Genomic DNA, 11696 nt, shown 5'->3' with positions numbered 1-11696 from the left:
TATATATATATATATATATATATATATATATATATATATATATATATACACATACATATATATTTATAAAGTACCCTATTATACAGCCTCCCTTACTAAAGGACAATGCACAATAAATGTATAAAGTACAAGATAAGCTCACAGCAATTACAGCTAAATGCTATGGAGCAGACACCAATACTGCACCTAGGGAGTTTCAGATGTTTGATTATAAGCTCTTTCTAGAAAACTTTGTTATTTCAACTGTCAGCTTTGAATATTTTCATTAAAGTACCTTGCAGTATTGACACATGTAATGAAATGAGACATCATGGCAGAAAATGACAACAATTCCATATGACATAATACAGTAATATAGGAAGATATCGTTTGATTTATACTCAACCTTTAACATTCCACCATGGAACACTGCCTGATAAAATAAGCAGCTAATTGTTAGTTACACTTCAGTTAGCAGCACAGATCGCAGCCAAGACACGCGTCTGCTACACGCAGGACAAATAAACACCACCTGAATATGTAAAAATTCTGACTAGTCAGAGGCTTTCACAGTAGACAATATACACAGGAATACTGAGCATCATATTGCAGCCAATTTTACTAGTATAAGGGATATATTGTAAAATAAGTCACTCAATGAGTCTAGATTATATGACTAAACTGCAAGTGTAATTATGTCACTTGTAGTCATGCATTAGAGCCCTCAGGAAAAATTCCACCAAAAATCTTACAGCCAGCCTTTTTTTTGTTTTTTGACAGAGTAGAGGAGCCATAGAAACTTTGTCAGTGTTCCCACTGAACAGATTGCTATTAATTTCCTGTGTTGTGTTGACAGGGTGACAAAATTAAAAACTTAAAACTGAGATTGTAATACTTTCATCCTGTACTTCCAGGATGCGTCTCTTTTCTGGCTGAAATGTGGGCTGGAAGCTTTGAATTGATAAACTATTGTAGACCACCCCCCTACAATTTAAAAACACACATTATTAAAAATACACACCTAAAAATAACCTAAAAATATACTTATCTTACCACCACAGCGATTAGGCAAAGGTGATGACACTGGTCTTCTGGCAAGATCCCAGGAAATTTGAGGATCCTAAATATAAAGAAAGATGCTCCTACACTGGGCTAAAGCATCTTCTCATAAGAAGTCCTCCACAGGACCTCTTTTCAGCAATATTGATAATTTGTGTGTCAGGTTCATGCTACATATAGCATTATATTGTCTACATTAGCTTAATACTGCTGACCTGAAGACCAGATCTCACCTTTATACTAGGTTATTTTTGGGTAATCTTACAATGTACAATACGTGCTGTGGAAGACATCTCCACAAAGTGTAAAGTTAAATATGTAGCTTGCCAATGTTGACCTTCTTCCAAAAATACTAGTTGCCTGGATATGAAAATCCTCTTGCTTCAGTACTTTCTAAATCACTGACCTAGAAGAAGTATGCAGAGCAGAGGTTTCTTATTCTCTTGGTCAGTGATTCAATTAATCAGCACATGTATCAGGCAAGTAGTATTTTCACGGGAGTGCCTTGCTTTTATGGAGAATCTCTTAAAAACCTGGATAATGCATTAAATTTGTAGTTTTACGTGATAGCGTTTCAGGATCTCTTAAACTACAAATTCGGGATCAAGCTTTCAGGACCCCGCAGGCTTGATGAAGGGACCTAAGAGTATGGATGTCCGGATACCAGTTCAGATACCAGTGCCGATACTTGGCATTTTCATGAGAACTACCAGGGTTGCAATGGTTGCAACTGGGACCTGGCTCTGGCGCTCCACCACTGTCCTGAAATCATTAGTCTGTATTGTTTTAGAAAAACTGTCACACGACAAAAAAACAAAAATGTATAAGTACTTGTACCTGTGAGTACTTTGGACAAGTATCAGTACTTGTACTTGAAAAAATGGTATCGGTGCATCCCTAATATATATATTTATTTAAAAAAAATAATGCATTAAAATGGTGATGCACAAATCCCAGGAGCTCCGTGTGCTTCTTAAAAATAACAGCTGCCTCCTAACTTTTGAATTTTTCTCTAGTCTAGTCCTGGAGCTGGAAAAGTATCTGTACTTGTACTTGTACCGAGTACGGTACTTGGTATCTGAACATCCCTACCTAAGAGGTTCTGAAAGCTTAAATCTTTAGTACCTTGAGTTAGCCAATAAAATGTACAAACTTTGCAGTGATCAATAGCTAACATGGTTACAAGACTTGACTACTCCTAGATCTGGAATAGACCATTGGTGATGTTTCTGCTGGTCCCCCTGAACTAACTCATATCTTTTGTATTATCATTTCAGGTAAACGTACAAAAAAAGGCATGGCAACAGCTAAGCAGAGGCTTGGGAAGATCCTGAAAATCCACCGAAATGGAAAGCTTCTCCTTTAGTGTTTGCTAATATAGACTTTTTCTTGTGGCTCGTGGACCCCGCAAGCTGACACTAACCTTGAACTCTTGCAGGACTGCAGTGTCGCTCTGCAGACATTGTTAGAGGAACCCACTCTGCTCTACCTTCCTGCCACCACTTTAGTAATTCTTTTTAACTTCCAGCAGTTGACATGTACAGAATACTGCTAATATTTTTTAATAATAATAATGTCCTTTCTCAAATTGCTGAGAGTGACTAGTTTGCAGGAAAGAAGAAAACAAAAAAAAAAAAGGATCATTCCAGTCTTAGGAAAGAACCTGTTTTAAACGCGGTCAGTGAGAGAAACACAAAATGCATTGCTTCATTTGTTTTCTTTTGAAGGCATTGTATACAGCATGACGTCTTGTGCAACACTTAGTCAGGAATCATGTCACTCGTTCTGCAGTCATGCCATGTGTAGGAAGTGTGTTGTGTGCTTTGTATTTGTATCATCCATTGTAATCTTGGTTGTTGGTGAGCTGGTTTTATAAGCCTGCAAGCAAAGCTTCATCCCCTTACAGAACATGGGGATGGGGGGTAGTTCTTTCTGTAGTAAAGCAATTAGTCATTTGCCTACAGGTGATCATAAAATAGATTATTTCCCAAGGGTATAACAACAAGGGTATAACAACTGTTCATGGGTCTGCTAAGGCTCCCAGATTTAGGATGTGCGAATTTTGAGTTCTGTAAAAGTCAACTGCAATCAAACGATATACCAAGTTTTGGCTGGGTATGATTGACTTGAATCACCATCGGCCAGGTTCTTATATCTGTCAGAGACTCCAGATGTGCAATTTCACTGTAGAAAGTTGTGTCTCTGTCTCCTTTCACAAGGTGTAACTTTTTCACAGCTTGTCTTCCCAGTTAATCACTTTGCTTTATAAAGAATCCACTTGTCACACCACTGATTGACTGTGGCAAGTGGGCATAACTGGGAATTTGATGGGGATATTTTAGTGCTGTAAACCCCAAGAGAAATCCCCAAGAAGTCAGGATGTGATTCAGTTTGCCAGCAACCACACAAAACCTAAAGAGTTTTGGATGGCAGTGACCTCTAAAAATCCAGTCCACCAAAATGTGATATTTTGTTATAGCCTGGTAGGCTGAGACAGCTCCTGATTTTTTTTATATCTTGGATACCCCAACAGCAATTGGTCTGGTAGTCACCACACCCCCACCAGCTCTCTAACTGTCCACCCGGGACTGAAATAGCACTGAAATATCAGCTTTGGTTGGACTGACCCTTTAAGTATTTGTTGGGCTTTTAATTGTTTTTCTAATGGGTATAACAAAGAAAATCACCTATATAGACACCTCTATAGACAGATGTCTTCTGAATCTCAATCTACTATGTGTGCACACGCATGGATCCAGAGGCTTTGTGTCCTCCAGCACGGAAGTGGGCATTGTGCAAGCAGATTTGTTCAGTATGGTGTTACTCACTTGCATGAACCATTTGTTACAACTGGCCTTAAATCTAAGACAGACCATTTGACTCCTCATTTACCCCTTTTCAAAAAAGAATAGCAATATTTTAAGGAAACTCTAATGGATCTTGGATTTGTTGTGTTTTATTGGTCTGTCAAACAGACAAGCAATCTCTCAATGGTTTAAAAGCAATAACCCATTTTATTAACCCATTACCCAAATTTTATTCACTTCAGAAAAGCATAATGACTTTGAAACACATGTATGTGAAAAAAAGGGTGTTTGCTTTGAACCTATGACAAATTTGAAACCAATAGATTTAATACTGCCCACAGCATGTGCAAAATTGTACCGGTTCCCTTTAACATGGTTAACTTGTCATCATTGATAATTAATTTGATGTTCTCTTTTTCCTGTTTGTAGTTTATGCCAAGGAGTATTTGTTACATAGGACGAGAGCTATATATATATACATATGTTGCCTCATGTGATATAGAGGCCATACCAAGCTTTATCTGTCAATATGTCTAAATGAAGAACTCTTATTGTCCCTATTGGACTGTCCCATACTGCACTTGGTGAATTATACTGAGAGCCTGATTAATTGTTATAGGCGATATGAACATCACTTTGATAAATAGTGCCCGGTGCTTCATTTTATCCTATTTATTTTTTTCTTATAAACTTTGTCAAAGTTGGCATGTTTGTTTTTGTAATTCAGCAAAACCCAACATTTCACTTAATGATATTTATTGCAAATGTTAACCTAAATACACACTAAAAGGCCAGTTTATTAAGTGCACCTGTCTAGTGCCCATAAAGGGGTGCATAAGGTTCACACCATAGCTCAGGTATGCTGTGGCATTTACATGATGCTTGAATGGTATTAAGAGGCCTAATGTACGCCATGAAAACATTCTCCACAACGATACTCTGCCACAGGCCTGAACCGCTGATACAACACAGAATGAGTCTATGAACCTGTACAATCTATGCCAAATTCTTACCCTATACTATCCGCATGCAAAATTTGAGACCTGGTCAGACCAGGCAATGTTTTTCCATTTCTCCAGTTTGGTTAATCTTGTGCCCTTTTATATCCTCATTTGAACCTACAATGATCTTCTGATGGTGAAGCCCATCTTCTTGGTGTGCTGTGCGTTCTGAGGTCCTCTTCTCTACACCACTGTTGTAAAATGAACTGCTGTTAACTGGATTTTTGGGGATTTCACAACATTCTCTATAAACAGTCTCTACGTTTGAAAATCCCTGGAATTCAGCCATTTGTAGATGCTGCACTCACAACTTCTGGGACCAACAATAATCCTGCTGTCAGAGTTGCTTCAATCAGTTCATCTTCCCCAAGCAAATGTTTAATGGAACAACAGCTAGACCTCTTGAACATGTCTTCATGCTTTGGTGATTCACTGTTTGGCTTTTTGCATTAAAGAGCAGGTGTACCTAATAAAGTGGACACAAATTATATCATAAGAACAGTTAAAAAAAAACACAGAGCATTATACTTGTAGGTTACAGGATCAAACCTCTAAAGGGTTATTTACAAAAACTGCAAGATTGAGTCTGTGCACCTTGAATGTTCTTTTGTGACAGTACAGTACACTTGTGGTTATTCTGTTATAGTTAGACTGACCATCCTGCCTATATGGAGATGGCTTCAGTAAACTGGAATTTACACTATTGCGGTGTTTTAAGGTGTGAGATTCTCGGCAACATAATCTGTGATTTTAATTGTGTGCTAAATCTTTTCAAATACAGCAACTTTTCATACATTAAGGCACAATGTTCACCAATGACTCGCTTCCCTATGTTTTAGAACTGAAGATCAAGCCTCAGCAGATTAGTTCACGTTCCGCTAAAATTTGGAAAAGCCACACCCATTTTTACAAGCCACACCAGTTTAGGGATTTAAACATTGATAAGGCACTTCTGACCAATAACCTGTAGGTGCTTGCACAGCACAACAAACCCATCTTAATTTTTCTTATAGCATTTTGATGCCATGTAAATGCAGTTAATGGATTTTTAAAATGCACATGAGTAAATATATCCTTTTAATATTTTAATTTCCATCTAACATCACAATCTGAGACTTTGTTACTGCTTTATTGTGTACAGTACGTCATACATAGATTTGTGACACAAAACCCTTTGAGAATGCATAGGGCAGTATGCAGCCAACCCATAGCAACCAATCAAAAGTGATCATTGTTATATCATTGAATAGAGTGTTATTGAAGCAAGCACTAGACAACATCTTCAGCTAAAAACTTGTTTTGGCTTGGACAGAGTGGGGAAGGGTTAGAACATTTGCGAGGTTTATATTGATGGCTGTGGTCTCAGATTTCCCTTCACTCCCTTTCCCAGTGACAGTGTTGTCCCCAGTGCAGGAACTGAGGAAACATTGCTAATGTGGGCAAAAATAGAAATAGAAAGCTGACGGGTTTTTAGCGTTCCCTGAATCTATTACAATATGAGCATTTTATTGTCTTTGTCCCTGTTGGAGATTTCCCTTCACTTACTGTTCCCTGCTCTGTCCAAAAAAAAGTTTTTCCTGGAGATATACTTTGTCAGACGTAGCTGTTTCTTGAAGCTTTTTATTAAAATACCCTTTGGCACATGTACTAAAAATGTGTTAGGCCATCAACATGACATTGTTATATGGTGGCACCGGATCTTTTGCATACAGTTTGCCATTATGCAGAGATATATGGTGGCTGCTCAGATTGCATTCTCTGGGACAGCCCTGAATATGGAAATCCCCTTTATGCTCAGAGGTGACATCTATAGGCTTACCCCAAAGGGCTCCCCTGCACAGGCATTTATACAGGTTGCAATCCAAGCCTTCAGGGCTCTATGTTACCATCAGGGCCTGATGATAGTTCCAGTCAGTGTGACTTTACACTACACCTCTGAGCAGATACATTTATAACAGGTGAAAGTCATAAGTCTTAACATTTGAAACCCCACCCCCATGTTTCTCAACCAACTCCAACATTGTACTGTTACCAGTATACTTATGTACAATGGGCAAATGTTAAGCCAAGTACCACAATAGCCTTTTTGTTGCTACAGAAAAGCAGGGACCACTAAATTCAATGCAATTCTTTTTTTTATCTTCAGAAAGGAAAATATCACTTTAGCTTTGGTGATCAAATGCACTCATTGTCATATTTGTCCCAGTCCTATGTGCAGATAGCAAAAAAATCTATTACTGGTAAAGCATTTTATTGGTGGACATGTAACACCTATGCATACACCAGTGTAGCTCCAGATAATTGTACTTAGCACAACATAAATACTTGAGATTTATCTAGCAGCATATTGCACTTAGCAATGGTAGACCACAAACCACTACAACCAGTCAGACGCCAACCTTCAGCAGATGACTATAGTCAGCCTAATCAAAGTTGATTTCTATTTGGTGGGTATTGGCTACTGGAAATCACTGGCCATTGTTTCTTAGTTGGCCCTTTTGAGGCCGATTACTGTGACCTAAACAGTCCAAACATCTCTGAGGCAAGCAACATGACCAGCTCGGAGTAGGATCTATTACTTTCCTGCTTGCTGCAAAATGTATTGCATCTAGTCCTTTTACTATGCACTTGCTGAACAAGAAGCGTAAGAAGAGACTGGCATAGGTGCCCAGCCATTTCACAGTCATCTACATATTCCAACATACTACAATTTGTCTGACCCCAATAAGATATCAGCTTTTTGCAGGTTATCTGATTACTAAAGACTGGTTCCTGATTGGTTGTTGTGCATTACTTCATAATATTGCAGTTTGCTCTATAATTAATAGAACCCAATTTTTATCCAAATTCCTGGCAATATCTAATATCTACTTCTAGGAAATATCCTCTACTACATTTATGTTGCTAGTTCAGCACTTGTAAGCCATTCCCTTTCTATGTCTTGTCATTTTCAAGTTTATCTTATGAGAGTACAGATTAAAACTGCCATTTTGCCCCAATTCCAATGCCCATGTTTCAGTTTCCTTTACAGCAACCCATTAAAAAAAAGGCTTCATTAGAAACTGCAGCTGGTGCTCAAGTAACCATAGTCGCTCGCCATAAAACCATTTTCTGGATAGTTGCGTCTGCAAAAGCCTGCAAAAAGTTCTGACAATTACCCTGGATTCGTTTGATTCCAGCAATTAGCATAGGAATGGTTTGTCTGCACTTCGACACTTAAATGAAACACCATTATTCCTCAGTCAATCCCATACCTTTGTTATTTGTTCGCTAAGGCATATTTTTTTCATAGAATACAGCTTGTAAATAGCTTTTTAAATACTTTTTTTTCTACGAGATCAAATACCTTTTAGAACTTTACTTTTTTTTTCTAGAGATAACTTTTAATTTGCATTTAGAAATCTACCAAGTATAAAAAGAAGTTTTTATTTTTAGGTTGTGTATACTCTTATTTTTTTGTTGTTGTTGTTGCGACTGAGAAAGGAGAATTAAAAAAAAAAAATTGCCTGAAAATACAGTTTATTTGTGCAGCCATAACAAATGTCTTATAAAAAAATATCAAATATTAAAAAAAATTGTAAAAAAAAAAAATCAGTAAAAAAAAAAAAGCAGATAGTTTGAAGTCTGGCCTTCAAAAGATATACCAGCTCCTTGTTTGAATTCTTGTACTATGAAAAGATGATGCAGTTATTTTAATAGCACCTTGTGGAGTGTTCTGTGTTTTGTGATGATGTAATAATTTATTAATGTTTGTAATCTTTTATACTTGTACATTTCGTATGACCTTTGTTTATATACACATTTACCCAGATGTTATGTCTATGAAAATCCAGCTACGCGAAACAATGGCGGCCTTATTAACTTAAAGGATTATCGACACGCTACAGGTGCCCCATCCCCTTGGGAAGGAGGTCCAGGAATGTCCACGTAATAGGGTCCCAGAGTTCTGCTGAAAGCTTCCTTAGACATTGTGTATTGTCCTTGCTCAGCATCTATATAATAGCGTATAACCTCTCCCCTTCATGCTGTTTTTTTTATGGTTATTTTTATTTTTGCATCATGTACATTTATAATGAAGTTTATTGTGGCTATTACAGTGTTTTATTTACAAAATTAAATCAAATGCTCTTGTATTAAGTCACTGAAATCTAAGTAAACTTAGATCAAAGTTTAAAAGAAGTAAAATATTTCAGGTTTTGTATATAAATGTGTCTGTGTTTTTCTTTCATCTCCAGATGACCTGAGGAGTACCCAAGTAATGGTTCCTGAAAGGTGTGGGCCTTGAAATGGTCACGATATGTCCATATATTGTTAGATTGGAGGTGGGAATTGGGCAGTTTGGGGCAGGGCCTAATGGATTTTGTATTTTTTATTTTTAAAAGGCGTAAAGTAATTTAATGCATGGTTATTTATAATTTTTTTGAATATTTTTGCATAACATAGAATTGTAAATGAGCATTATAACCTGCAGTATCCTGTATCGTATACAATAGTTTATTATGCTGCAGTGTTTGACAGGGGCTCCTGCATTGCAATTGCACCCCACAATTCACTTATATTTTTTTCTTGGTTTTTTTTTCATTGTTCGTGATTTTTTTTCTAATATATCGCACGAGAAGGCATTGTTTTACATTCCTTTGCATGCTTCAAAGTGGCAAATACATTATTAGGAGTATCCAGAGCTTTTTTTTTTAGTTTTGGATAGAATAGGGAATGTTTAAAACGTCCATCTTTTTTCTTTTGCTGTTTCCCATTGGAGATCTTTCTGGTCCCAGAGAAACAACGGAAAGTGGGAGAAAATCTCCCCAAATTGAAGCCATAGTTGTCACCTGAACCATTGGAAGGTTTCCCCTTTCAGATGACAATCGTAACTTTTGGGGTTTTCCATCAAATTCTGTCTCCAGGACAATGGTAAAGATAGTGAGGGTTAAAGGGATAGTTCACCTTTTCACATAAAAATTAACTCACAATACCCTCCTTACCCTCCGGGCCCCCCGCGATCAATGAGAATCTTTTATGAGCCTTCCTTCTTCTGGGACAGCATCCCAGAAGAAAGAAAAGTTTGTTACTGGTCAGCACCGCCATGTGGCCACACTGACCAATCACCACTTGCTATTGCAACCATTATGTTTCAGGCTTTTTTCTCTTTATTTTCACCCAACAGTGACAATAACACACCTACTGTTCTAGGATGACAACACTTGCTTGTATTGTATCTTTGGAGGGACCGCATTATCACCCCAGGCTGTTCACTCCATGTTTGGACCACAAAACATCTTCCCTTCTCCATAAAATAGGGGGGAAGTTTTCTGTAGTTCAGAGTACCTCCGTGAGGGTAACCAGGGCACATGGGACTGTTTGAGATAAGAATGTAGAGTGACCAGTACACAGGAAAACACTGGATTTCTGACAGAATCTTAAGTTATTATTTTTTTTTGGCACTCATCAACTTACCATGATTAAAATTAAATCTTCCCAAACTTATATCTGTAAAAGACCCGTTTAATCATTTAGCTACCAGAGGTTTTTTTTTTTTGCGTACATTTTAAAAAGTACACTTGAGGCCTGAAGAATACTTAAACCCCTCCCCAACATTTTTTTTTCTGAAAGCAGAAACCCTGTAGAATTATTAAAGTGGCAATTTTTTGTGTCACATTATATTATTGCAACTCTTTATGAAACCCAAATTTTCAGTAAAAAAAGCATACAAATTAATTTTAGAACACACAAACCAATATTATTTATTTATTACTGGTATTTTTATAGCTCCGACAATTTACGCAGTGCATTACATATTTCCACATTCACATCAATATTTTGTTTTAAAAAGTATAATGGTAAAGATAGGGTTGTGTCAAGTAAAAAGATACCAAACATGTCAAGCCTCAAAACTGCATCTGTGAAGCTGTAAAAAAACAAAATTGCCACAATTTAAAACCCTTTACAGGTCATCATTTTAGAGTTAACAGTGAATGACAGCCCTACAATTATTGCTTTTACTATGGTGTGCCCAGCAATATGTAACATGTCGCACAATCATTGCTTTTCTATGTGAGTGCACTCAACTTGTGTTTGTATGTCTATGTACTCAGGAAGGGGGGCTTTTAAATGTATTTTTTTCTGCATTTTTTTCATTCAACTTTAATTTTTATAGCTTTTTTCTCTCTTTTTTTTTTTTTTTACTTATCTCTTCTGTTATTACAAGGGGGCTGACAAGCCTACTAGGTGATAGCACAGTGTAGTTACAGGTCCTCTTTAAGGAGACATCAGGGGTCTATTGGACCCCTAATGTCACCTTCACACTACATTGAATAAAGCACAGTGCTTTATTACCTTTTTCCCCAGCCAGGGAGGCTCGGGGGAATGACAGCTCTGAACCCAGGGGTGATCAGAGCGTGTTGCTTTTGGGTTCATTTTAGCTAGGGTATATCAGTGAACAAATGTTCATTGTTTCCCTCTGCCTGCCGTGCTGACACCCACTATATTGCCGCACATGTGAAAGTGATGGAGTGGCTGAATCACTTCCACTAGAAAGCCAAAAGTCTGCTGTGACAGTATAAACAAACCCTCAGCTGCACATACCTCAGTGGCAACAAAAGAGTTAAAAAATTAGCCTGCTGCCTGTGCCACCGAACATTGTTTTGACCAGTAGAAATCTTCCTCCAAAATCTGCAGCAAAACCAACACTTTCAGCAATGTCAATTTCCATAATCTGTGTAGATCCCACCGGTTGCGCCTTCTGACCTTCACTCATTACAGGCCATAGTAATTACATTGGTGGTCAGCATGTGGAACCAGCAGGAGGTGCTAGGGACCCTCTGCCCCTTTTGCTGCAGACTTTGGAGGAAGA

General features: G+C 37.7%; 1 protein-coding gene across 1 annotated transcript in view; it reads left to right on the top strand.

Moving 5' to 3' along the window:
* LOC108796934 (lysine-specific demethylase PHF2-like) overlaps positions 1 to 2674 on the top strand; it is a 41337-nt gene extending 38663 nt beyond the window's left edge. The window contains exon 11 of the mRNA XM_018568498.1: positions 2316 to 2674. Within this exon, the coding sequence (XP_018424000.1) occupies positions 2316 to 2404 (89 nt within the window). The 3' untranslated portion in view covers positions 2405 to 2674. The remainder of the gene's footprint in view (positions 1 to 2315) is intronic.
* The last annotated feature ends 9022 nt before the right edge of the window (positions 2675 to 11696 follow it).

Source organism: Nanorana parkeri, unplaced genomic scaffold, assembly GCF_000935625.1.
Source record: "Nanorana parkeri isolate BGI_ZX_2015 unplaced genomic scaffold, ASM93562v1 scaffold32, whole genome shotgun sequence".
In the NCBI taxonomy this organism is placed as follows: Eukaryota; Metazoa; Chordata; class Amphibia; order Anura; family Dicroglossidae; genus Nanorana; species Nanorana parkeri.
The sequence above is the reverse complement of the archived record's forward strand: the minus strand, read 5'-3'. Positions and strand labels throughout refer to the sequence as shown.